Genomic DNA, 27,989 nt, shown 5'->3' with positions numbered 1-27,989 from the left:
GGCTGAAAATTCTGCCATTCAAGAGACAGTTAAGACAACTCAGTGGAAGCTGAAGTGTTGGCTGAAAAAGTACATAGAGGAGCTGAAGTTTAGAAGAGTCACCCGCTGAGCTTTCGGATGTATGAGACCATGTGGCAAACACTAGATACAACACACACTGTTGAACTTGCTATTCCTTTATAATCAGAAATCAGAAAATTTCTTTTTTTGGCCAAGGGACAATCCACTATATATATCTAACAGATGGGTTACTGATTTGTCAAAGAACATGATTGCCACAGAGAACATGTTCCTAAGTCTATAAATTTGAATGAGTTCTATTTCACGTTTGATTTGGAAGGTATTGATTTTATTTATTTACTTATTTTGGAAAGAGACAGAAATTGAGAGGGGGCAGGAAGATAGAGAGGACAAGAAAAAGGACACCTACATCACTGCTTCATCACTGGTGAAGCTTCCCCCCTGCAGGTCGGGACTAGGGGCTTGAACCCAGGTCCATGAACACTGTTATGTGTGTGTTCAACCAGCTATGTCCCCTGCAACCCCACACTTCCACTTTTTTTTTTTTTTTAAGCCAGAGTAATGCTCAGCTCTGACTATGGTGGTACTGGGGATTGAACTTGGGACCTAGAAGCCTTAGGCCTAAGTCTTTTGCATAATATACCAAGAAGGTATTGATTATTTATTTATGTATTATTTATTTTTATTTTTAAATATTTATTGGATAGAGACAGTCAGAAATCAAGAGGAAGGGGGAGCGGAGAGGGAAGGAGACAGAAAGACACCTGCAGCCCGGCTCCACCACTCGCAAAGCTTTCCCCCTGCAGGTGGGGACCAGGGGCTTGAACCCAGATCCTTATGCATTGCAACATGTGCAATCAACCAGGTGTGCCACCACCCGGCCCCGGTATTGATTTTCATAACACTGAAACATCTAATTTTTTAAAGAGGTTTGTTTATTTGGAGAGAGCACAGAGCACTGCTCTGTCAGTGTGGTGGGGATGGGAACCTCATACTACAGTCATGTGAAGAATGCACTCTACCTGCTGAGTCTCCTCCCGCTTGCCGCTTGGTAAAGGTGGCGCCAGGACAGGAGTACTGCAGTCCACAGGTGCACAGATTACTGCCTTCAGGGGGCTTTCCCTACAGCACAGTGCTATTACTTGTGCTGTAGTTGTGGGGAGGACCAGTTGATGAAATTCAATTCATCAAGTCAGTAATTTCTATCTTGTACTACCTTTAAAAAAAGATTTATTGCATGTGAGAATTTTACATGAGTTACACACAGAGGGGCAGGTGTAGAGAGAGTGTGTGAGTGAATGAAAGAGAAGACAGAGCACCACATTGCTACATGCAGAGCCAGTGGGGCCTTCTTAGGCTTGTTATTATGCCTTTGCCTGTGCTGCGATTTGTCATGGCAGGAGTTACTGGGGACCGTCTCCTGGCTTCAGGGGCGATTTGCGTTCTTGAAGAGGAACTGGAACTGACAGGTCCTCAACTGTCCAGATGCTGAATGTGATAGGCAGTTCATAATGCCAACCTCCTCTTAGTCCTGGCCTGTGTGGGCTGAGTTCTTAGACTCACCTAGGATGGCAGTGAAAATGTTGTGGCCTAGCCAGAATAGATCTCCAGTCTGGGAGTCCCGACTGGGGACAAGAATGGGAGATTTACCAACTTCTGGTCTAGTCCCCAAACTGACAGATATGAACATGCATACTTAATTTCTCTGTGACAGCTACTGGGATGTGTGTGTGTGTGTGTGGGGGGGGGGGAGTCTTACCTCCTTTCTCCTGCCAGGAAGCCCAAACCCAAGAAGTCATTTAGTCAAGTGTGTGTCCCTGGTGGTGCTCTGTCCTTCCTGCTCATGCCTCTTGCTTGGGCCTAGTGCTGCCACCTGGGGGCTGCTGCCACACTTCCCTGCATGCTTTGCGAAGGACTCAATGCTGCCTCCCACCGCCGCTACCCTGCTGTGTGTGCTTAGCCTCTTGTTACCAGGTTCAGGACAAATTAGGCAAGATCCTGCTTGGAAGGGAACCAGCTACCTATCAATATAATTCAGCAAGCACCAAGGTGACACTTATTGTTTGTACTAAGCAGAGGTTGAAGCCAAAGTCTCTCTCTCTTTTTTTTAAATATTTTTATTTTATTTATTTATTCCCTTTTGTTGCCCTTGTTTTTTTTTTTATTATTGTAGTATTGTTGTTGTCGTTGTTGGATAGGACAGAGAGAAATGGAGAGAGGAGGGGAAGACAGGAGGAGAGAAAGATAGACACCTGCAGACCTGCTTCACCGCCTGTGAAGCGACTCCCCTGCAGGTGGGGGAAGCCAAAGTCTCTTAACGGTCCTGATTTGTGAAAATGTGGGAATATCTCATCCTTGGTGTCACCAAAGATGGTAGTGTTTTTTTCCCCCCTTCATTTTAAAATTATTTATTTATTTATTGGACAAGAACAGAGAGAAATTGAGGGAGATGTGAGAGAGAGAGAGAAGAATTAATTTTAAGAAGCTTCCCCCACCCCCAGCAGGTAGGGACTGGAGCTTGAACCCAGGTCCTTGAGGTCTGTAACATATATGCTTAACTGGGTGTGCCACCACCTGGCCCCCAAAAGAGTGATTTTTATTCAAGCCTTTTCAGGTCAGTTTTTAAACCCCCAGTCTTCTCTGTTACAAGAAGTAGCTATGTTAGAGGAACCTGACTTGTTTTTCATTAGGTTCCTGTTATCAAAGCAAAGAGAAGCCAGTGGACTGGACAGTAACTCAGTGGAAAAGAAGGCTCTATCTGTTGATTTTGAAACTTTTGTCCAGAATGGAGCCAAAGAAAACATTTACTTCCTCCAGTGATATGCCATGAGCTTGATCCACCCCCTCCCACCCCTTTTTCTTGAAGAGGTAAATTTTAGTCTAGCAAAACAATGCTTTTGGTTTTTTTTTTTTTTAACTGTGCTATAAAATTTCTTCTGCCCTCTCAGCAGCCACTTACTTACATTCCCTCCCCTTCCTTCCCCCTCTCCCTCCCCTCTCTCCCCTGCCCTTTCTTCCCTCCCTTCCCCTTCTCCCTCTTTCTTTCTTCTCTCTCTCTCTCTTTCTTTCTCCTCTCCTCCCCTTCCTTCCCCTCTCCTCTCCTCTCCTCTCCTCTCCTCTCCTCTCCTCTCCTCTCCTCTCCTCTCCTCTCCTCTCCTCTCCTCCCCTCCTCTCCTCTCCCCTCCCCTTTCCTTCCTCCTTCAGAGAGAGAGAGAGAGAGAGAGAGAGAGAGAGAGTGTGTGTGTGTGTGTATGAAAGAGAACCAGAGCTTCCTTCAGGGTAGGAGTCGGGCTCCAAACTTGGTCACATACATGTCAAAGCAGCACACTATCCAAGTGAGCAATCTCACCAGCCCCAGATACTATACTAGTTCCTTCCTTCCTTCCTTCCTTCCTTCCTTCCTTCCTTCCTTCCTTCCTTCCTTCCTTCCTTTTTAGGGCTCTCACTGGGGCTCAGTGCCAACACTATGAATCTACTACTCTTGGCCATTTTATTGGGTAGGACAGAGAGAAATTGAGAGGTGAGGGGAAGATAGAGAGGGAGAAAGATAGATACCTGCAGACTTACTTCACCACTCGTGAAGCAACCCTGCTGCAGATGGGGAGCCGAGGGCTTGAACCCTGGGATCCTTGCGTGTGTTCTTGCACTTTGTACTATGTGCACTTAACCCAGGGCGCCACCGCCCAGCCCCAAATACTACTTTCTTATTCCTCCTGCCCTCATACGTCTTGACTTTATTGTTGGGAATTTGTTGCAACAGTGAGCTGGACCAGGACTTCATATTGACTTGCTTTAGCCATTTCTGTAACCTTTAGGGCTCATTGGACTTGAACCCTGGACATCACTGGTAGGGATTGCTGGAGTGGTGATTCAGTTGTAGGAGCTAACTTGCATGACTCATCTTGTTCTTTTAGCCGAGGTAGAAAGGAGGGCAGAGAAGCAGCATGCACTTGAGGAGAGTGGGCTTGGAGTATGCTTGGAGGAGAACTGAACTCTGTGACACAGTGACTTCGACTCCTGAACATGGCTTAAATTTGGCTGAGATTTGTACCAAGCACATAAGACACTGACTCCTTGAGGTGTTGTATCAAAGAAGCTAGAATGTTTATTATTGTTTTGACCTCTTGCTTAACACTCATACTTTCAGGAACTTCCCTGAACTGCAATGCACAAGTTTCCCTCTCAGTTTCAAAACACTGCCTGACTTATACAGTTCCCACCTATGGTGTGGAAATCCCGGGTTACTCACCTGCAGTAGTATGAATACCTATGACCTCCCACTCCTCTGGGTGTGGCTTTCAAGTTTGGTGGGAGAGGCCCTGGAAAGACCGGGGAGGAATGCCAACAAAAATAGAATGTGGGATCACTCCTTGTGTGCAGGTGAGGTTCAGATTTATGGACCAGCCTCTGACTGTAAACTTGTCAGAGAGCCACAGGTGGGCTTCTCACCTGCTGTGCAGAATCACAGCCCCCGAACCTTGCCCCAGTAGCCCTTACAGGTCCCCTTCATGCCCCTGCTAGTGCTGTGTAGCTAAAAGCCACAAGCAGACTGGCCCCTGCCAGTACTTGACCCTCAGCTACAGGGACCAGTACTTTCTGAAGGATTTTACAGGTCTGATCCTCTGTCATCCTAGGCACACACCTGTGAGACTGATGTCTGTCCTACTCTTGGGGAACTTATAGAGTAGCTGGGGAGCCTAGCAGGTCATTAAGCAGCAAGACCAGGTAGAACATGATTCTGCGGGAGTCGGGCTGTAGCGCAGCGGGCTAAGCGCAGGTGGCGCAAAGCGCAAGGACCGGCATAAGGATCCCGGTTCGAACCCCGGCTCCCCACCTGCAGGGGAGTCGCTTCACAGGCGGTGAAGCAGGTCTGCAGGTGTCTATCTTTCTCTCCTCCTCTCTGTCTTCCCCTCCCTCTCTCCATTTCTCTCTGTCCTATCCAACAACGACGACAACAATAATAATAACTACAACAATAAAGCAACAAAAGGGAATAAATAAATAAAATAAATATAAAAAAAAGAAAAAAAAGAACATGATTCTGCATAAAACTGGTGTGATTTTGGTGGAATAGTGGTTCTGAACTAAGGGTAATTTTGCTTCCATTACCAGGGGATGCTTGGCAATGAACTCAGTTGGCTGTCATAACTGGGGGTGCAGGTTGCTGATAAGCATCCCACAGTGCACAGGACTGTCCTCCCAGCAAAGGATTATAAGGCACGGGGCTAGAAACCACTGGAGTATAGTGTGGCCAGCTTTGTGTAGGAAGCAGTCACAAAGCTCAAAGGCCCAAGAGCAGGAGGACGGAGATACTTTAACAAGGAGAAAGAGATAGTCCTTTCTACTGCATTCTAGGCAATATTGTTAACTAGCCTGTCTAGAAATTTAAAATTTTGATATCTTTTTTGTTTTATTTTTTGTTAATTTAATTTATTTTTCAGTTTATCACTGGAACTGTTTCCACTCCCAACTAGTTACTGATAATCATATGCATATTTTCATATTGTCAAATTTGGGAAAACTTCTGTCAAGCATCTCTTCCATATGAAAGATTTGGTGGAATTTTCCGCTGACCGACTTCTGGTTCCTTGTATTTTATTACTTTCACATAGCAATGTGACATTAAGTATCAAAACAGTCTTTCTCCTTTACCGCACACGCACACACGCGCACACACACACATGAAAATCATACAAGGATCTTACAAGGAAGTTTGACTTACATGTACTATTTTTTAGTAGTAAATAGTATGTGAACTCTCAGTGCCCTTTCAAGCATCCAAGATAGAATTAATATGTATTATATATATTTATCTGATAGAGCAGAGAGGAATTGGGGCCACACCTGGCTGAGCACACATGTTACAATGTACAAGGACCCAGGTTCGAACCCCTAGTCCCCACCTGCCGGGGGAAGCTTTGCAAGTGGTGAAGCAGTGCTGTGGGTGTCTCTCGTTCCTCTCTATCTTCCCCTTCCCTCTCAATTTCTTCCTTCTCTATCTTCCCCTTTCCTCTCAATTTCTAACTGTCTCTATCTAATAAATAAATAAAGATATAAAAAAAACCAGTTAAAAGGGCAGGGAGATAGAGACAGAGACACACCTGCAATTCTGCATCAGCACTTGTGAAGTTTCCCCCCTGCAGGTGGGGGCAGGGGAGGGGTTTGAACTTGCACATGGTAATGTGAGTGCTTAACCAGGTGCACCAATGCCCAGCTCCATAAATATGTTTTTATAATATATGATTTGTTCTAAGACTTATTTGGTAGTCATAGGTTCATACTTTACTGGTAGTTATTTTTAAATTCCCACAGGCAGAATCTTGACATCGAGACTGGCATGAACCAGTTGGCACCATGTATTGTCAAGGACAGGTACCTAGTTAATTTTCTATGACTAGTAGCAAAGATCAAGCCTGGGGGCTGGGCGGTAGCACACTTAGTTAAGCAAGGACCTGGATTTGAGCCTCCGCTCCCTACCTGCAGCGAGAATGCTTCACAAGTGGTGAAGCAGGCCTACAGGTGTCTTATCTTTCTCTCTCCCTCTCTATCTTCCCCATCTCTTTCAATTTTTCTCTGTCCTACCCAATATGATGGGAAAAAATAGCCTCCAGGAGCAGTGGATTCATAGTGCCGACCGACACCTAGCCCCAGCAATAACCCTGGAGGCAAAAAAAAAAAAAGGATCAAGCCCTTTTGAAATTGATAATTTCATGATTATATATTTTAATTCAATTTAATTATATTATATATTTTAATTATGTATTATTATATTTTAATTCAATCTGGATTACCTTCCCCTTCCCCATAGGGCATCACTGCTACCTAAAGACCTTTGTATAGCTTAAGGAACCAACTAGGCTACTCTTACTTTAATTTAATTTAAATTATTTTAATTTGTAAGCTAGGAATTTAAACTGTGGTATGGCTTAGGTATGTTACAATCTACTGACGATGATATACTAAATTCTCTCTCTCTCTCTTTTTTCTTTGGCATCTAATATATCTTTTAACCTTGAAGGGTAAGGCCTTAGCACTCAGAAAATTCTTAGAAATATTTATTATTCAAATCAAGAGAGAGAGTGTGATACCTTCTAGAACCACTCAGGCACATGTGGCAGTAGGCTTTAAGCTAGGAATCTCAGGCATGCAAGTTTTGTGTTCTAGCAGCTCAGCTGTTTCCCCAGTTTCCATGAAGTCCTTTAATGTTTTTAACAATTTCAAGGTTTTCCAGAGACTTTTGGAGTTACAGCCTCTGATTTCTGAGGGGTTCTTTTTCAGCCTCCTATCTTTTCACAGGGAGATTGTTTTTAATGTGACCCTTAGCCCTAGGTAGAAGTAATCAGTTTCTTTGAACAGTGTTCTACTTTTTACTGGTAGTGAATCTCTGATCTCTAAATAGGCACACGCAGGATCTCCCACTGTTATTTATTTATTATCTTTTGCTTTCAAAAAAAAGAAGCAGGATGGAACCAATGAGAAAAAATAAGGGGTTAAATTTAGAATTTTGCTTAAAATGAGGGATGTGTCTGATTCCACCTGTGCTTTCTCTGTTCAATGAAGCCACGGAGAGTCTCTTTTAAAGCCCATCAGCCATGGTGTGACTATACCTTCAGTATCAGGCCCCTTTGAAAACTGTCTCTCTTTCTGAGCAGAGAAGTGAATATATTTGATCAAGAATTATATTCAAGGTCCAACAAAGCCTTTACGGAGCTAAAATTCACTTACAGAGAGAAGAGAGAATCACCAGTCCAAAGACCAGAATTTGATCAGTCTTGATTCTGTCACCTCGAACCTTAGGTGAAGTAGTTCCTTACCCTGAAGAGGACAGCAGACTACTGACCTTTCCCAGGGGGGCAGACTTTCCCAGGTGGGCTCAGAGGTGGGTAGATAGACAAAATAAGTCACTTTGCCTTGTGCTAGAGCCAGGTTTGAACCTGGTTCCCACCAGATTGAAGGAAACTTTGAGTGCTGTGGTCTCTTTCACTCTCTCTGCCTTTGTCTCTATGGGGAGGGGAGGGCATGAAGAAAGGAAAACAAAGACTTAAAAGCTGGAGAAGGTTGTGTTAATGCATCACCTATATTAAGTTGTTGTGTGAATGCCATCAGTGTTCCAAATGAGTACCCATAGCTTTGCCACATGTTACATCATGGATAAGAGAATTCATTCTACTAATTAGATTACATACAAGGCACAAAGTGGATCTGAAATCTGAGTATTTTGAGAATCATTACAGCAACAAGAACTGAAAGGTGAACTTTTCCCTCCTTTTAAACTTAAAAAACCCCTGTTTAGGGAGTCGGGCTATAGCGCAGCGGGTTAAGCGCAGGTGGCGCAAAGCACAAGGACCGGCATAAGGATCCCGGTTCGAACCCCGGCTCCCCACCTGCAGGGGAGTCGCTTCACAGGCGGTGAAGCAGGTCTGCAGGTGTCTGTCTTTCTTTCCTCCTCTCTGTCTTCCCCTCCCTCTCTCCATTTCTCTCTGTCCTATCTAACAACGACAACAACAACAATAATAACTACAACAATAAAACAACAAGGGCAACAAAAGGGAATAAATAAATAAAATAAAATATTTAAAAAAACAAACAAACAAAAAAAAAAAAACCCTGTTTAATTGTGACCCAGTTTCTTAGAGACAAAGGCCATATCTTAGTTGTCATTTTTTGTGTGCCTGCCACAATCTAGCATGTAAGTTTAGGATTATCTCCTAGGCACTGAATACCACTACAATTTGGGCTTTATTTTTCTTGATATTTACATATGATTTTTTTTTTTTTTTGCCTGCAGGGCTATTGCTGGGGCTCGGTGCCTGCACTGTGAATCCACTGCTCCTGGAGACCATTTTTCCCATTTTGTTGCCCTTGTTGTTATTATTGTTGTCATTGCTGTTGTTGTTGCAGGATAGGACAGAAATGGAGAGAGGAGGGGAAGACAGAGAAGGAAAAAGGACAGACACCTGCAGACCTGCTTCACCACCTGTGAAGGGACCCCCCTGCAGGTGGGGAACTGGGGGCTAGAACCCGGATCCTTGCACACATATCCTTAAGCTTCGTACTGTGTGTGCTTAACCCACTGTGCCATAGCCTGGCCCCCTTGTGGTCTCTTTTCTACCCCTCTTTCTCTCTTCTCTCTCAAGAAAATGCACAATAAAAATTTCCATGGGAGACCACTCAAAGCTATCATACATGCACATTCCCTTTGTTATAAAAATCATATGTAGAGGGTCGGGCGGTAGCACAGCAGGCTAAGCGCACATGGTGCAAAGCTCAAGGACCAGCATAAGAATCCTGGTTCAAGGCCCTGGCTTGATCACTTCACAAGTGGTGAAGCAGGTTTGCAGGTGTCTCTCTTTCTCCCCCCTCAATCTCTCTCTGTCCTAGCCAATAAAATAATAATAATAATAATAATAATAATAATAATAATAATAGATACCCAGTACTGTACTGTTCTACTCTCCATGGACCTTGCTGGTTCCATCCATGGTATGCCAGGGTCTCATGCACACCAAAGCAGCTTTTGCCTGGCCTGCCAATTTGAACATTAGATCCAGAAAACTTGTTCTAGCTGGTCACCATTCTGAAACTTAGTTTTCTATTTTCTCATCAAAAGAGGGCTATTTACTACGGGTGTAAATGCCAGCTAAGTGTCTGATAAGCAGTCGGCTTGGCAGAACTTGGTTCTCTGCCCTGTCTCTTGCCTCTTTTAGGAGAAGGCTTTTCTTCATTGCCCAGAGATAGTTTCCTGGGCAGGCAGTCAAGAAAACTCTCTGCCCAGGTGCCTATTTCACGTGGCATGTTTTGCATGTGCCTGGTGCTGGAAACTAGCTTATCTTTTTTTTTTTTAATTAAAAAAAATTATTATTTTCCCTTTTGTTGTCCTTGTTTTATTGTTGTAGTTATTGTTGTTGTTATTGATGTCAACGTTGTTGGATAGGACAGAGAGGAGGGGGAGACGGGGAGAGAAAGATAGATACCTGAAGACCTGCTTCACCACCTGTGAAGCAACTCCCTTGCAGGTGGGGAGCCGGGGACTGGAATCGCCGGTCCTTGGGCTTTGTGCCACGTGCGCTTAACCCACTGTGCTACGACCTGACTCCCCCCCTTTTTTAATTTTTAAAAGTATTATTTATTTCTTTTTTGTTGCTCTTGTTATATTATTGTTGTGGTTATTGATGTTGTTGTTGTTGGATAGGACAGAGAAATGGAGAGAGGAGGAAGACAGAGAGGGAGAGGGAAAGATAGATACCTGCAGACCTGCTTGACCACTTGTGAAGCGACACCCCTGCAGGTGGGGAGCAGGGGGCTCGAACCGGGATCTTTACGCCCATCCTTGCACTTTGTGCCATCTGCACTTAACCCGCTGCGCTACTGTCCTACTCCTGGTTGTCTATTTTTATTAGGGCTCTATAGCATGTTTAATCTCAAGGTGAGGGGTACATGCTCTGTTAGTAAACTTGAGGCTGGGGGAGTCAGTCAGATCCCTATGGGGACCAGGGAGTGATAAGCTGAGTAAAACAAATGGGGTTAATAGACAGCAGAGGTCACAGGAGTCTTTGGTGGAGACAATCCCTGCACATCTATGATTCAACCCAATATGGGAATGTAGGCCCAGGTTTCTCAAGAGAAACTAGAAATCTGAGTTTCTGTATTGCTAATTGAAAACAGAAAAACTTAGACTTTCAGGTAGTTTTTTTTTATCTGATTATTTATTTATTTATTTATTTATTTATTTATTTATTTATCTATTTCCACCAGAGAATGATCATTATACTCTCTCCCCTGCTCTTTAGGTAAGTTTACTGAAGAATCACATCAAAGGCCCAAGAGGTGGCACAATGGATAAAGTGTTGGGCTCTCTCAAGTCCTGAGCTCAGAACCTGGTATCACAGGTGCCGGAGTGCTGCTCCGGCCACTTGTCTCATTAGTACATAATAGAGTAAATCTAAAAACCATACTCAAATAAAAGACTTGAACCCTATTGGCTTGAACCTGGGAACAGCCCCTAGAGAGAACTACTTTAGAGAGTGAGTCTTGGCGTGGAGATTTTATACATTTCCCTATAAAATGGGAAATTACAGCAGATATTTTAGGAATTCTTCTGAAAGTTAGCAACCACTGTAATACTTGTAAATATGCCATTACATGTAATATGTAATGTACTTATATATAAATATATAACACAAATACACCTCTAATAGTAATAGTATTATTTATACATAGTGCTAAGTAGTTATACTCTACATATTAAATGTAGAGTATATTACTTTTGTTAACTAGCATGATTATATAGATATGCTAACTATTAACATATTAATAAATGTTATATAATGTTGCTACATAATTATATAATTACATGTAATATGCAGTACTATGCCATACAATGTAGTAACAGTATGTCCTCTGACTGTCATTTTTTCAAAAAATTTTTTATTTATAAAAAGGAAACATTGGGGAGTCGGGCTGTAGTGCAGCGGGCTAAGCGCACGTGGCGCAAAGCACAAGGACCGGCATGAGGATCCCGGTTCGAGCCCCCGGCTCCCCACCTGCAGGGGAGTCGCTTCATAAGCGGTGAAGCAGGTCTGCAGGTGTCTGTCTTTCTCTCCCCCTCTGTCTTCCCCACCTCTCTCCATTTCTCTCTGTCCTATCCAACAACTACGACAACAATAATAACTACAATAATAAAACAACAAGGGCAACAAAAGGGAATAAATTAATTAAATAAATATTTTTTTAAAAGGAAACATTGACTAAACCATAGGATAAGAGGGGTACAACTTCGCACAATTCCCACCACCAGAAGTCTGTATCCCATCCACTCCCCTGATAGCTTTCCTATTCTTTAATCCTCTGGGAGTATGGACCCAAGGTCATTATGGGATGCAGAAGATTGAAGGTCTGGCTTCTGTAATTAATTGCTTCCCCACTGAACATGGGCGTTGACAGGTTGATCCATACTCTTTGCCTAGTGGGGAAGGGCTCTGGGGAATCAGAGCTCCAGGACACATTGGTTGGGTTGTTTGTCCAGGGAAGTCTGGTTGGCATCATGCTAGCATCTGGAACCTGGTGGTTGACAAGAGAGTTAACATACAAAGCCAAACAAATTGTTGACCGACCATGGACCTAAGGGCTGGAATAGTGCAGATGAAGAGTTGGGGGGGGGTCCTCTATTTTGTAGATAGCTAGTAGGCATATTTTAGTTAAATTCCAAAGAGCCTGTGGCTATACTAGATTTTTTTTGTTTTGTTTTGTTTTTTTCCTTTTTCTTTTTTCCCCTGAGCTTGAAATCTGATATGCCAGTGGATCCAAGTTATTGTCTGGGGAGATGATGTCATGGCTGGAAAAAGGACTAGAAAGCTGGATCAGGGAAGAGAGTAGCTCCCAAATATGGGAAAGGTGTATAAATATTGTTGACTGTAAACCCCATCCATTTGATATGATCTGGGGCCCCATAATTAGCTTAGGAGCTTATGTGATCTCTGCATCCCTCTAGATCTGAGCTCACATTCTGTGGTCATAAGTAGGAACATTCTATGCTGCCCCAATATCAGGACCCATCTTCCTCAGGTGTAGCATAGAGTATGTTGTTCAGCCTCCCTTCGGAGGATGGAACATTCTCTACCATTGTTGATCCAAGTTGAGGGCAAGGTCCTATGGGGGGCCCACAAAGGGGTCTATTGTGTTGTTCCTGATAGAAATGACTGGTAATAATGGAGGGAGGGATTTATTCGAGTTCTAGGCCCATCAGGTCTGTTTTTGAATCTCAGGACTCCCTGACTAGGGCCCCAGCTAATGACTCAGTGTCATTTATCTATAATATACATTGAGACATGCAAGTGGAGTCATTTACCCTCCTTAATCTGCCCCCTTTATACTTCTGGGAATTGGGAGCTGTCCTTCTGCGTGTCTTCATGGCTGATGACTATTGTTTCTCTGGTCGCTGCACCTGTTCCCTCATGGGAATTCAGGAGGTTTGGGTGCACTTTTTCACAGAACCAGACCAGCCATGCTCTGACTCTTGCCATTGACTATGAGGATGGTGGTCGTTAGTTTATTGGACTGGAGAGCTGGCTTAGCACATGACCTTGCATTTTTGAGGCTCAAGGGTTCAAACTTTGGCACCGCAGGGGAGTAGCCAGGGAAACCCCACAGATGGTGGAGTGGCACTTTGTTGTTCCCTTTCATTCTGAAAATAGAAAAAAATTGAGTCAGGAATATGATTCCATGGCAGTGAGCATGAGTGGAATCCTCGATTTGACCTATCACTGCACAAAATTAAAAAGATAGTTTGGGGTCTGGGTCGTGGCACACCCAGTAGGACATACATATTATAGTGCACAAGGACTCAGTTTCAAGCTCCTGGTCCCCACAGCAGGTGGGAAATTTCACAATTAGTGAAGCAGTACAGCAAATGTTTTTCTCTCTGCCTTTCTTCTTTCCCCCATCGGCCCCATCCCTCTCAAATTCTCTCTGTCTGCATCCAAAAATAATAAAATATTAAAAAAAATAATTATTAGTTTGTTAATACAGACTTTGGAATCTTTCTCTCTTTTTTTCCCCTGCTGTGGTGCTGTGTCTGCATGATTCTACTGCCCTGATAGATGTGCTTTTTCCTTTTGATTTCAGACAGGGGAGAAAGAGAGGGAAGGAAGAGGAGGGGGAGGAGATATACTTCCACACTGTTCTACCATTCATAAAACTTGTAGATGCTCCCATGTGATGCTGGCTCCTTGTGCATGGTAAAGAGATGTGATCTACTAGGCGAGTTGTTCCCAACTCCTAGAAGTTTTCTTTCTTGTTGCATAATGTTGACAGCTAATTCTATTTCATAAAAAGTTGGAAAACATAGCTAGTATGGGCATGGAACTAACTCATCAGTGGACCCACTGAGACCTTGGGTCACTGGTTTATAATCCCTCCTTTCAATATGATCTGAGGAGGAAAGGACCTGCCATTAAGGGACCTACTGTGAGCACAGTCTGCCAGATTCCTGACCTGCTCTCCTTGTGTGCCGACATAATGCACCTGCTGTGTCATATGTTACCTGCTATTTTGCCCTCAACTTTGCACCAGCCATTGTTTGGGACACCATCCTTCTCCATGGATTTACTTTGTGGGACAGAAGGCCATTAATGGAGGATTGCGGTGACCGATGCTGGAAGGAGAACATTTTTCCTTCTGAATGTCTGAAGTGAACGAGTGGCCCATTGACCCAATGCCCTTTGCTACTGCAGCCCTTCAGACCTCGCAGGCCTGCGTGCACGAGGACATCTACAAGTGTCCTGTAATAGAAGCATGGGACATGTTGCAATTTCCGATCTTTGCTCTGGGATTTTCCTACCAGAGTCAAGTGGCTTTTTCTGAGTTTGTTATTCAAGTTCCTAATAGCAACACAGGAAATGGATTTTAATTTCATTGCTAGCTGCTCTGTTTGGGGGCTATTTAATGAGGATCCAGTTGCAATGATGGTTTGGCATTGTAGGTAGGAGTATACTTAACAGGTTACTTTAAAAGATATGTTTATGATATAATCTATATAAATTTAATGGAATGAGGCAGAAAGGAATGAATAATTTAATGTGCTTTAGTTCTGAGTGGCTACTTTTGAGGTATGGGTTTGGAATTCTAGAGAAAAAAAATACCAGTCTATTTCATTTTAGAGGTCCCAACCTGCGTTTATCATCCACTTACACATCTGGGGCAGTGTTTCTCAAACTTGACTATATATGAGCATAGTCAGGAGATCTTCAGTTTCTGCCCCCATAAGTTTGTCTAATTTTTTTTTTTTTTTTTTTTTTACCAGAGCACTGTTCAGCTCTGGTTTATGGTGGTGTAGGGGATTGAACCTGGGACTTTAGAGCCTCAGGCATGAGAGTCCTTTTTGCTATCTACCCACTCCCCTAGTCTAAATTCTTAACAAAAACCCAGGTGGTATGGGTCCTTGGGCCATACCACCTTTTGGGAAGCATATCTCTTTGGGTTTCTTTCGTTGTCTCTGTATTTGTTGTGACTTAAGGGCAAATTCACATATTTGTGAGGCAGCTTGATTTCCTACTCATTGTTGTCCTTCCTTAGATTGGTGGAAAGAGGCTGTCTCTGAGGACTTTCGGGGGTCCTCCCTGGTCGAAGTCAGTGAGCTCTTGCTCTAGAAACAGGGCCTTAGGGCTCCCCTTCAACAGCACACAGGACAACCATGTCTTGAAGCAGCAGTAGCTCCAATTGGTTCTAGGTCATGTTATGTTATGTTATGTTATGTTATGTTATGTTATGTTATGTTATGTTATGTTATGTTATGTTATGTTATGTTATTTTCTGGATAGAGACAGAAATCAAGAGGCAAGGAAGAGACCAGAGAAGGAGAAAGAGAGACACTCACAGCACTGCTTCACTGCTCTTAAAAGCTTTCCCCCTGCAGGTGGGGTGCTTGTGCATGGTAATGTATGCACTCAACCAGGTGCACCACTGCCCAGCCCCCCAAGTCATTCCTTTTTTTTTTTTTAGGATTTATTTATTGATTGATGAGAAAGATAGGAGGAAAGGGAAAGAGAGAAAGAACCAATCATCACTCTGATACATGGGCTGCCTAGGATTGAACTAAGGACTTCATGCTTGAGACTCTAATGCTTTACCCACCTCTAATGCTGCGCCACCTCCTAGATCACCCCCAAGTCATTCTTAGGTGTGTTATGAGTGCCCATCTTTTTTGGTTGTGCCCTTTAAATAACTCTACAGCTAGAGGATGTGAGACTGGGTGCTCGTGATTCCACAGACCTGAAGCCTTGAGCCCTGAAAGGGCAGAGCACACTGAAATCTGAGAGGAGGCTGCCTAGCTTTTATCGGGTTGGACTTAATGACCCCATTAGGGAACCTAACCACCTACCACAGTCTCTTTGTCTTTTGGGGAAGTTATGGACTCAACCAAATAGTTAAAAAATGTATTCCAGGTATTCTAGTGCATACAGAGCAGATTCTTACCCACCCCTCCCCACATATACCTGCCCTCAGCTATGCAATTAAAAGCTCCTGTTAGAGGCAGGATAGCTTGCCCAGTAGAACACACACTTCACCATGTGCAAGGACCCAGATTACTGTCCCCTCCTGCACCCCACTTCCACCACCTGGGAGGGAGCACCTGCAAAGGCGAAGGACACTTCATTAGCAGTGAGCAGTGCTATGATATCTTCCCCTCTACCCCCCACCCCTACCTTCCATCTAAAAATAAATAAATAAAACCCACTGGGAACAGAAGAATTGTGCAGGTGTGGAGCCCCATTGGTAACCCTGATGGGGGAAGAAAGGGGGTGGGGCGGATAATAGGGCCAGAAAGATAGCAATTTTGGTTATGCAAAGACTTTCATGCCTTAGACTCCCAGGTTCAGTCCCCAAGCACTAAGGTAAGCCGCAACTGAACAGTGCCCTGATAAAAGCAAACAAATCCTCAGTCCCTCCAGTATTTCTGGCTCTCACTTGTAGCGGGAAGTTACTTACCCAGCTCCTTCACCACAAGCTGAATCTTTTTGGCCAGAATCTCTGCTCATTGCTGTAGCTGCAGTATCCAGCACAGTGCCTGGCACTTGGAGAGAGGATAGCAGTGTGGATTTGCTAAGTGATTTGTGCCATTTGGGTGTTTTCATGAGAAACTTTAAAAAAAAATAATTTAACATTTTATTCATTTTGAATAAAAGCAACAAACCACATCTTAATCTCACATTCTCTCATCAAAAGAACCCACTGCTCTAACTGCATTTCTTATATTCAATGTCTGTTTGTCCTATGTTCATATCAGAGTAACTATTGAATATATTAGCTATATGTTCTTCTTTTATTTATTATTTTCTTTATTGGGGGATTAATGATGTACAGTCAACAGTAAAATACAGTAGTTTGTATATGTGTAACATTTCTCAGTTTTCCACGTAAGAATCTAACCTAGGACCTAGGTCCTCTTCTGCCATCACGTTCCAGGACCTGAACATTTCCCAAACCCAGAGTCTTTGACGCTGGTGCGACACACCTTTTTTTTTTTTTTTTTTTTTAAAGAAACTACTGTTTCTTAATCCTGTAGGGATAGCCATATCCAACAGCCCAAATGGCCAGTGTCCTGTGCTCTCTAGTCTTCTGTGAAGGGTTTCAATTCTCCTGTGTTCCCCCTCCCCTTTTAAACTTTAAAGCTTCAGTGTTTTCTAAGGACATGAAGATGCCATTAGCCAGTCGCTAGCAGGGTTTTCCAGACCCATAAATTGGCAAACGAAAACCGTCCCTGGGGAGCCATTACTGCCCAGTGTCTCTCCTTATGCTATTACTTAGGAAGTTCTTGCGCTGATTAAATTGCCCTTCACAGCGGCTCGGCTCAGAATAGCTACTATAAGACATGGAATCCATTAGGGAAACTGTTGTTTGTCCCACAGTTCACCCTGCCACCAAAGAGATGAGCTAATCCTTCACACATGTGCAGAAGGCCTGCCGTTCATCCTTTTCCATTGTAAAAATGTTCTTTCCAGTTCAGTGTTAGACTTTCGTGCTTTTCTGAGTCTGTGCTTTCTGTTTGGTGAGTCTTTGTGCGCCATGTCTCGGGCCAGCTGTGACACATCAGAGCTTTGGGTTCCTGGAAGCCACCATTAGTCAGTCCTCAGGTGAAAGAACTTCATTCACCCGAAGTCCCTTCACAACAGCACCTACATTTCTAGCCCCTTCCTTCCTTCCTTCCTTCCTTCCTTCCTTCCTTCCTTCCTTCCTCTGTCCCTCCCTCCCTCCCTTCCTTTCTTTCTCCCTCCCTCCCTTTCTTGTCTTGGAGGCTTATGCAAATGAAAACATTGCCAGTAACAGCGTGCATTTAAATGCAAATAACTGGCCCAGTTTGTCCCAGTTCCCCTACTACTTCTAGTTCCCCTACTACTTCTCCACCTACCTCCTAGCTAAAGGACTTTCTTTGCTATTCTTTAGCCTGGAGTGTTCCATTCTTCTTCCCTAGTTAATAATTTTCTAGTCATACTGGCAATTTCAAGCTTACTTAACTAAAAAAAAAAAAAAAAGCATCTTGGACCTTTTAGACTAGCTCCCAGGTGTAACTTATCTGCTATAAACTCTCACTGAATCACATATTAGGTTGTCAGAAAAGTCATAACACTTTTCTTTTTTTTCTCTTTTTTTGCATAGGAAAAATACATCATGACTTTTCTGTTTTCTGACAATCCAGTATTTTTTCCTTCCTCATTGTGTTTCTGTCTGTATGGTTACTTTATCATCTTTCATTAGACTTTACATCCCAGGAGGTGGGGCTGGAGAGATTGCTTATCTGCAAGGTGCTTGCCTTGCTATATAATCATAAAGGGTGCTGTGAACTTTTCATATTTGAAATTTCCAATTTTTGTCTCTATTTGTGCACATACAGCAGCCCACATTGCCGGTGAACTTCGCTGTTCTGACACTGATCTGAGGGGATACGCAGTGCTGTTTGGATGGTCTTTCCTAGTCAGAGAACTTAAGTAACTTACCCAAGGTGACATAGCTAATCAGGGGATCCCAAACCTGACTGTCAGCCACTTCCACCTGGCGGTGGATTCTGGACCTTGGCCTGTGAGAGTTCTCCCTAACTGTTCATGCAGGGAAGGCTGGAAGAGCACTAAGAGCGTTTATTCGTACCCCGCTGTCTCTGCTGTCATTTTGAATGAGAGGACACAGACTTCAGGTGTTCTTGCATTGTTGGAGGCTGTTGTGCTCCAGGGGATGGAGGCAGGGAGACAGTTAGACCTTAGGGTTGAGGGAGACTCAGATGGCCATGGAGTAACTTAACCCCAAACCTGCTTTCCCTGAAATGGTAGGAACCAAACTCAAGGCTCCCGGATTTCTTTCTCAACCAGCAGGTCTTTGGAGAAGCTCACTCTGTGACTTCTCACTAGCCCTCCCTGTGTGACCCGCCCCCATCTTCCTTCATTTCTTCTTTGCTGAGGGTCCATGAGTCCACTTCTAGTCTTACTTGTCTGCCCACTCTCTTTCCTTCCTCCTGCAGCAGAAAGCCACTTAACTCAAGACCACCCAAGGTGGCTTGGGGATAAAGGAGGAGAAAGGGGCCGAGATATGCTAGGTAAAAAGAATTTGAGGAGCACTAGATTCAGTGATGCTGCTACAGTTCTGCTCTCCCCAGACAGTGGAGGCAGAGTCAGTAAGAAGAGTGGGGTCCTGCTAGACCAGGCTTCCTACCTTGGGGGTAAGATCATGGAGCCTAGAGGAGAGCTGACACCAGCAGGTCATGAGGCCGCCACTTGCTTAGATTTCAGACCTGTTCTATTCCACGCCTCATTTATGGACCGGCTGGCTGCCCAGTCTGTAGAGCCTGATCCTCAGCTGGTGAATTTCTCAGGCTGAAATGTGACTAGATTTTCTTTTCATATGTAGGGTTGTTGGCTGCCCAACCTCTTTGAGAGACTACTCGGGCACTCTGAATTGGGTTCTTGTGAGCTGGTGCCAGAAGAGTGATGTTTCAGGGCCCGGTAAGCTCAGCAGAAACACTTGAGTGTTCTTCTGAAAGCAGTGTTTTGCTCTAATGTCAGAGGGTCTGTCCTTACAGAAGCAGTGAACACAGATCCATCTTCTCCATGTGTACTGGGCTTCCTAGGAGACATCGACCAGGCACCTACCCAGTAAGAGTTCCATTATGCTTACAGTGGACAGGAGGAGCAAGCTAGCAATAACACTGCAATATTGTGAAATTCTCCTTGTCAGGGTTTACAAAACCCTTTCCCATGTTTCCATCTTTCTAAGCATCTTTGCACTGGGTGCAAAGCTTTTCAAGGCCAGGAGACGCATAGTTTATGTGGTAGCGCCTGCACAGAGGCAGGCTTCTGGTTCTACCCTTTGTCCTCTCCCTGTGACTTCAGGTGCTGCTGGGCCATAGCCCTGTAGACAGTGAAATGCATTGTTTATACCCTTGGTCAAGTGGCCAGCAGAGAGAAGCAGTGTCCAGAGAGGAAGAGTGGAGCATGTGACGTAAGTTTCCACTGGCAGGAGACTGCCCGGATATGCTCTGCAGCCAGGGTCAGCCTGAAGAGCAGCTGATACAATACTGTGGTTTTCGTTTCACTGCTTGGCAGGGTTTTTTTCCTTTCTTAAGTCTTGAGTTTCGCGAGAATAGGCACAGTGTCTTCTTCATCTTTGTGTCCCTGTACTGAACACAGTGCAAGGACAGTGTCCAGTGAAGGCACATTCACTTCCTTATTTTTTTAAAGATTATTTTAAAATATTTTAATGAGAGTGCTACAGAAAGAATGCTACACAGAGAGAGACACTAGAGCACTGCACATCTCTGGCTTATGGTGGTGCTGGGGATTGAGCCTGGGGCTTCAGAGCCTCAGATATGAAAGTCTTTTGCATAACCACTATGCTGTCTCCTCAGCCCACAAAGTTCTTTATAAGAGGCTCTGAGGTCTTAGGTTTAATCACCAGCATTGCCATAAACCAGAACTGAGCTGTGATCTGGTTATTAGAGGAGAGAAAATAAAGAAGATTGAAAGCCAGGTTTGCGGAGACTTAGAGACCTAATGTATTCATTGTGGTCTAGAGTGAATCTGGGGCTGGTTGTTTTTTTTTTTTTATTTTTTTTTTATTTTAGGAGGGGTACAACTCCACACAATTCCCACCGCCCAATCTCCATATCCCACCCCCTCCCCCGATAGCTTTCCCATTCTCTATCCCTCTGGGAGCATGGACCCAGGGTCATTGAGGGTTGCAGAAGGTAGAAGGTCTGGCTTCTGTAATTGCTTCCTCGCTGAACATGGGCGTTGACTGGTCGGTCCTTTTTTTTCTTTTTAAGATTTTATTTATTCATGAAGATAGAAGGAGAGAGAGAGAGAGAGAGAAGGAACCAGACATCACTCTGGTGCATGTGCTGCCAGGGATTGAACTCAGCCTCATGCTTGAGTACCCAGTGCTTTATCCACTGCGCCGCTTCCCAGACCACGGGGCTGTGATTTTTAAGGTTGGCTGGTGGGCTGTTTCCCATCTTAGATACGGAATATAGGAAAAAAGGCTTTACTCAGCAGTGTTGTTTCTAAAACTGTTTCTGATAAGGGACTACTAAGTATGAATCCTGCATCCCAGTCAAACAAGAAAAGAAAATAAACTGGACTTGGACTAGGCCATCAGAGCAGAGCACAGCACCTCTTTGCTTAAGAATGAAGAATTTCAGTTGCTGGGGAGACAGCATAATGGCTATGCAGAAGGCTTCCTTGTCTGAGATTCCAAGGTTCTAGGTTCAGTCCTTAGCACCACCAGAAGCCAGAGCTGAGTGGTTCTCTGGTCTTCCTATCTTTTTTCTACATCTGGCTCTATCTCTTTCTCTCATTAAAATAAAATACATATTTTTAAAAATCCTTTTTTAAAAAAAAAAAAAAAAGAATTTTCATAGCAGGTTTTTTTTTTTTTTCTTTCTTTGCCTCCAGGGTTATCACTGGGGCTCAGTGCCTGCACCATGAATCCACTGCTCCTGGAAGCTATTTTTTCCCTTTTGTTGCCCTTGTTGTTTATCGTTATTATTGTTGTCATTGATATTGTTGTTGTTGTATAGGACAGAGAGAAATGGAGAGGGGAGGGGAAGACAGAGGGGGAGAGAGAGAGACACCTTTAGACCTGCTTCACCACCTGTGAAGCAACCTCCCTGTGGTGGGGAGTTGGGGGCTCGAACTGGGATCCTTACACTGGTCCTTGCACTTTGCGCCATGTGCGCTTAACCCACTGCTTACTGCCCAGCCCCCAGCAGATTATTATTATTTTTTTCAGCAGGCTATTTTAAACCCTCTTATTGAATCACACTGTAATTAACCTTGGAGATCATATGTTTTGAAGGGAAGATGGAATGACTGACTAGATGCTAATCCTAGACTATGCCCTGCATTAAGTATTCCAGGAAATTTCACAGGAAAGCCAGCTTTATTTAAAATAACATGCTGCTAAGAGGTTTATCACCTTCTTACTGTCTGAATTCAACATCAGAACATGAGATATTTCTGTTTGGACACAAAGAACACCTTTCCTGCCTTAGGACAATTCTGCTCTTGGCCAACTGACTTTGTGTGCTGAGTGCTCTTGCACATTGAGTAAAAGGACTTGTTTCCTCAAGTCTGCTATTGTGTGGTTCTTTAAACATGTTTTCTTGAATGAAATATACATTGGTACACATTGTTTTTGTGGCAAGTAGGCAGGTGCTTAGAAGAGTGGTGTTTGGGACCCGGAGGTGTTGCTCAGTGTTAGAGCACATGCTTTGATCAAAGTAGAAAAAAATGTGGTGTTGCAAAACCAGAAGTCATATACTAACTTACTTTCTGACTTTCTCCTCCCCCCCTCCCCCCCCCTTAGGACAAGGAAACCTGTGTGGGTACCAACAATCAAAGCTACATCTGTGACTCAGGACACTGCTGTGGACAGTCTCAGTGCTGCAACTACTACTATGAACTCTGGTGTAAGTCCTTCCCGAAGGGTTTTCTTAGCACCCCAGGGCTGTGCTCACTGCTTTATTGGTTGGGAAACCATGGGTTGCTCAGCCCGTTTCATGTTCTCATGGGGACAGTGTTGATGAGTAGAAATAGTTTTTTAGGACCTGTGAAATAGCTCACTTGGCTAGTCTGTTGCTTTGCTAGGTGTGTGACCGAGGTTCAAGCCTAGAACCATTGCATTGAAGGAAGCTTCATTACTGTGGTCTCTTTTACTCTCTCATTGCTTCTGTTTCTCTATCTTTAGAAGAGGAGGAGAAGAATAAGAATCTGTTTTCAGGTGGTCTGGGATGTGGCGCAGTGAGAAAGCTTTGGACTCTTAAGCATGAGGTCCTGAGTTCGATCCCCGGCAGCACATGTGCCAGAGTGATGTCTGATTCTTTCTCTCTCCTCCTATCTTTCTCATTAATAAATAAATAGATCCCCACCTGCAGGGGAGTCGCTTCACAGGCGGTGAAGCAGGTCTGCAGGTGTCTGTCTTTCTCTCCTCCTCTCTGTCTTCCCCTCCTCTCTCCATTTCTCTCTGTCCTATCCAACAATGACAACAACAATAATAACTACAACAATAAAACAACAAGGGCAACAAAAGGGAATAAATAAAATAAATATTAAAAATAAATAAATAGAATCTGTTTTCATATTCTGGAAGTAAATCCTTTATAGGGGCGGAGAGCCCTGGTACTCTTGGGACACCTAGGATTAAAGACTGTCCAATATCATCTTAGTCTTCTTAAAGGCAAAGCACCTGCTTGGGGTCTTCGTTGATCCCCTCTCCAGTGTGTGCCAAGTAGTGAAAATAAACTTAGACCTTCCCATGGACCAGCCCAGAAGCCCAGGCTGCTGTCTTGACCAAGAGAAGTTTCAGCAGCCAAGCTGCTGTGGATGGTGGGTGGGATTATGTGGTGGCTATAAAATCATTTTCTTGTAAGGACAATTGGGCTTCTGGAATTCCCTGAAGAACATGCAGCCACCACCTTTGTTTCTGAGGGTTACCCTCAAAAGGGATAATCTCCCTCTAGCTCCTTGCCTACCAGAAGAGAGGGAGTCTGGAGTTTTAGTCTCCTTTCTGTTTTCATCAGTTCTCACACTGAAGTGTCTGAAGCCTTCTCCATTGTTAGTCTTCTCCTCCTTACCTCTTACTGTCAGCTAAATGCTGTGTGGTCACTTCAGGGTCATTACCCAGCTTTTCAGAGTCACTAGCACCTTGGACTCTGAACTGTGTCTGAACTCAGAGAAAATACTGCAGGGTGTTGGCATGAGAATAGGTAGATGGGAGAGTCATTAGGGCAGAGGCTCTCCTAGTGAAAGCAATTGCAGTGGTCCTTATCGTTGTCTGCATAGAAACTCATCCCCAACAAGGGCAACAAAAAGGGAATAAATAAATATTAAGAAAAGAAAGAAAGAAACACATCGCATCCCTTTGGAAGCAAACTTTAGGCTTGCTTATCATGCCATGCCCTTGCTCTGCTCCCATCACTCTTGACCTTTTCCCCTTTCTCCTTTCTGATCTCTCTAGCCTGACCCCCCCCCATCCCCATGAGATATTAAGACTATAGCTAGAAGTTCTATAGTATGATATAGAAAGGAAATTAGACTCTTGGTTTGGGATTCTCTCCCTCTGAAATGCAAATGTATCTTAGACAGTGGGATGGTGGTTCCTACAAGCAAGATTTCTCCCTCACCCTCATCTTTCCCTTCCTAAGACTGAGGCTTCTTTGCCTTTCTGAGAATTATTGGGTTGGTCAAGTGCAAACTCCTTCCACAGGAGAGGACCAGACTCAAGATAACCCCTGGGCCCACCACGTATTATTTGCACAGCCACAAGGAGGGCTCAGAGTTGTGGCTGCTATTTTATTTTTATTTTTACCAGAGCACTGCTCATCTCTGGCTTATGGTGCTCTGGAGGATTGAACATGGGACTTTGGTACCTCAGGCCTAAGAGTCTCTTTGTGTAACCATTATGCTATCTCCACCACCCTAATTTATTTTTTGTCATTACTGGGGCTTCACCATTCCTGCCCAGCTTTTTCATATAGAAAGACAGAGGCAGAAGGAAAGAAACCATAGCACCAAAGCTTCTGTCAGTGCAGTGGGGACCTGAGTCATGTATGTGACAGATCAAGCTTACTAACTATCCAAGTGAACTGTCACTAACTTGCTGGCCTGTGACTGCTATTTCAGAAGGGTGGTATGGCTGAGGGACTCTCTAATGCACAGAAGAGGTCAAACAGGTGAATAGACGGTGTTTAAATGTTTTAAAATTCAGCTAACTACAAAGTTCAAATTCTCCTTCCTACCCCTTGTTCAAACAAAAGTTGAGGCCAGGCTGCCAAAAAAAGTAAGAAAGCTGCAGTTTCTCTGGGGGGCCCAGTCCAGCCAGCATCAGTGCAGGAAGGAATGGAGCTGCTGGTGACCCCACCTCAGAGTGACAGAGCCTCTGGGACCATTGGCAGAGCAGACTCAGCAGCACAGGAATTAAGTCACCAAGCTGGGATGGGAAGTGTGTGTGTGTGTGTGTGTGTGTGCGTGTGCGTGTGTGTGTGTGTGTGTGTGTGTGTGTGTGTGTTGGGGAGGGGAAGTGCATAAGACTAGGAGGCAATCTGGGAACCAGACACTTCGTCCCAACGGTTTACAGAAAGCCAGGGAAAGAGTTGCACTAGTGGAGAGCTGTCTCTGCAGGAGTGGCCAGGTGGGAAGAAAGGAAGCCAAAGAGCAGCCAGAATCTCCTTTATGTGAGTCAGCTCATACTTTCCATGTTCTGAAGGAATGGAGACTGTAAAAGCAAAACTTTCCTCTCAACTGTGCCCAGAAATGGCTTCTTGGTTAGGAGTTGCCCAGCGAGTATCCTAACCCTCTCAGAATTCTTTGGGTTTCCTCCTCTTACAATCCTGTACTCTTTCTGCTAAGTCAAGAGGGAGGTTTGAGTGTTGTAGTGAACTCCTTGAATTTTCATCAAAACTGCTCTTTCCCACCCTTTTATATTTGTTAGTTAAATTAATTAATTAATGTTTACCAGAGCACTGCTCAGCTCTGGCTTATAATGGTGCAGGGGATTGAACCTGGGACTTTGGAAGCTCAGACATGAGAGTCTTTTTGCATAAACATTATGCTGTCTACCCCTACCATCTTCCCAGCCTTCTTGCCTTCCATCCTTCCCTTTTTCCTTGGGGAGGGGTGGGCATTTTGAACGTTGTTCTCTTTAATTGCCTCTAAACTTTACCTGAAATGTGAAACTAATGGGCCCTTTGGAAGAAAAGAAAGATCTCAGCTATGAAACCCCTTGGTAGAGTTTCCGTCAAAGTATCTCCTTAACCACAGTTGCCTACAGGAAAGGCCTCAGTGAAAATGCCACTCCCACCAACGCTCTGCCTCTCCTAAGCTGACAGTTCCTGTGTCCTGAGGGTTGTCTTACACAGACTGGGAACTTCAACCTGAACCTTTCCTCTGTGGCTTTTCAGTGTAACCTCAGCCAAGTCATTATTGGGTCTGCTTCTGAAGGGAAGCAAAGGTTTTGCTTTTGTCATTCTAGTGGTTGAGACTGTGAGGACCTGTATCTCACTCTCATAAGTATCTCCCATGAATTTTTTTTCACTTGTTAGAGAAGAGAGGGAGAGACAGAAACAGGAGAGACACCATAGTTGCATTGTCTGTGATAGGGTGCGTGTGTATGTATCTGTATCTGTCTGGTGTGTCTGTCTCCCCGTTTCCCCACTGTAGGGCCAGGGCTCAAACCTAGGGACTAACACAGTTCTACTGGCTGAGCCAGTACCCCATTCTATTCCATGCATTTTTATGCCGCTTGTACTCTAATTCATCATTCAGTCATTTACTTGTTCAGCAAACTCTTATTCCAGTGGTTCACAAACTTTAGCAGGCATCCATAATCCTCATTAATTTTTTTCTTTTTTTTAGCATTTATTTATTGAATTATTTACTCTCTTTTGTTGCCCTTGTTTTTTATTGTTGTAGTTATTATTATTGTCATTGTTGGATAGGACAGAGAGAAATGGAGGGGGGGGAAACAGGGAGGGGGAGAGAAAGATAGACACCTGCAAACCTGCTTCACCGTCTGTGAATTGACTCTCTCCTGCAGGTGGGGAACCGGGATCCTTACGCCGGTCCTTGCACTTTACACCTTGTGTGCTTCACCTGCTGCATTACCGCCCGACTCCCATTTCCTCATTGAAACATAGCTTTCTGAAAGGCCTTGCTCCTTGAGTTTTTGATTCACTAATCTAGAGTGTACCCACAATTACAGTTTTGCGATTCTGAAAGGTTCCTACTGGATATTGTGACCTCTTTTGCATTAGAAGTTGTGGATAAACATAATCTGTGTTGTCAAGGAGGGAACTCCCCAGCAGAAAGGACAGGAGACAAGATGCCCCATGGCTGGTCTGTGGTGCACCTGGTTGAGCACACATGTTACAGTGCACAAGGGCCCAGGTTCAAGTCCCAGTGCCTCCCTGCATGGAGGAAGCTTCCCAAATGGTGAAGCAGTGCTGCACGTAACTCTCTTCCTAGCTTTCCTTTACCTCTCAACTTCTGTCTCTCTAAAAAAAAAGACAAAAGACAAGATGCCCCACTAGTAACAGATAGGAGAAAGTGGAATGTAGGGATATAAGAAGCCTGACCTGCTGCGAATGCTCAAAGGAGAGTTTGACAGGGCTCAGTTAGGCTAAGTGGCAGAGGTGGCCTTTGAAGAGACCTTGAAGTGCAGCTAGGATTTAAAAGTGTGGAGAGGGACTTCCCAGGCAGAGGAGCAAGGAGCTCCATAGCCCTGGCCAGGTATGTGTGCAGCGCTGCTGACCTTTGCCCTGGGGGCTAGTGCTCGCCTGGGAGCAGTAAAGGTACTGATGTTCACACAGCTCTCTCATACGCCAGCACCAGGTCTTCGTGTGTGTGACCCCATGCCATCCTGAGTCTCTCCCTGAGTCCTGGGACCACGGGTGTTGAGTAACTGTTCAGCTGATAGCAGCTGAAGAAGGCCAATGTACCTCACTCCAAAGCTATTCCCTTCTAGAACTCCCAGTGCCAGGTGAAGAGTGAAGGCCCAGGTCTTGGAGGATATCAAGTGTGCCTACTTAATTTCTACCTGAAGCCGCCCTTCCTGAAACAGAGCAAAAGAAAACAAAATAAACAGATAGAAACCTTAAAATCCCAGTCCTGACAAAGCCAGGAACAGGCTCAAGGCCACTGATCTCCTAGTCATTGTCCCTGGGCTCACCAAGGTAATTTTCAGGAGCTTTACTCAGGCGTAAGGTTTCCCTGGGCTTGGGCCTTGCTGGCGGGAGGGGAGGAGTGTTTCACGATGGTGGAATTTCCCTAAGAAGAATGAAACAAGGGGGCCGGTGGTGGCACACTGGGTTAAGCGCACATAATACAAAGCACAAGGACCCTAGCAAGGATCCCAGTTCAAGCCCCCAACTCCCCACCTGCAGGGGGGACAGTTCATAAGCAGTGAAGCATGTATGTAGGTATCTCTTTCTC

General features: G+C 44.3%; 1 protein-coding gene across 3 annotated transcripts in view; it reads left to right on the top strand.

Moving 5' to 3' along the window:
• WBP1L (WW domain binding protein 1 like) overlaps positions 1–27,989 on the top strand; it is an 88,109-nt gene that overhangs the window by 42,167 nt on the left and 17,953 nt on the right. For 2 of the 3 annotated variants that reach the window (XM_060171420.1, XM_060171421.1), the window contains exon 2: positions 22,369–22,471. In XM_060171420.1, the coding sequence (XP_060027403.1) occupies positions 22,369–22,471 (103 nt within the window). Of the gene's footprint in view, positions 1–19,413; positions 19,509–22,368; positions 22,472–27,989 lie in introns of all 3 variants that reach the window. The other variant, XM_060171422.1, reaches the window with a different exon arrangement.

This window comes from Erinaceus europaeus, chromosome 14 (genome assembly GCF_950295315.1).
Source record: "Erinaceus europaeus chromosome 14, mEriEur2.1, whole genome shotgun sequence".
In the NCBI taxonomy this organism is placed as follows: domain Eukaryota; kingdom Metazoa; phylum Chordata; class Mammalia; order Eulipotyphla; family Erinaceidae; genus Erinaceus; species Erinaceus europaeus.
This window is presented reverse-complemented; position numbering and strand designations above follow the sequence as displayed.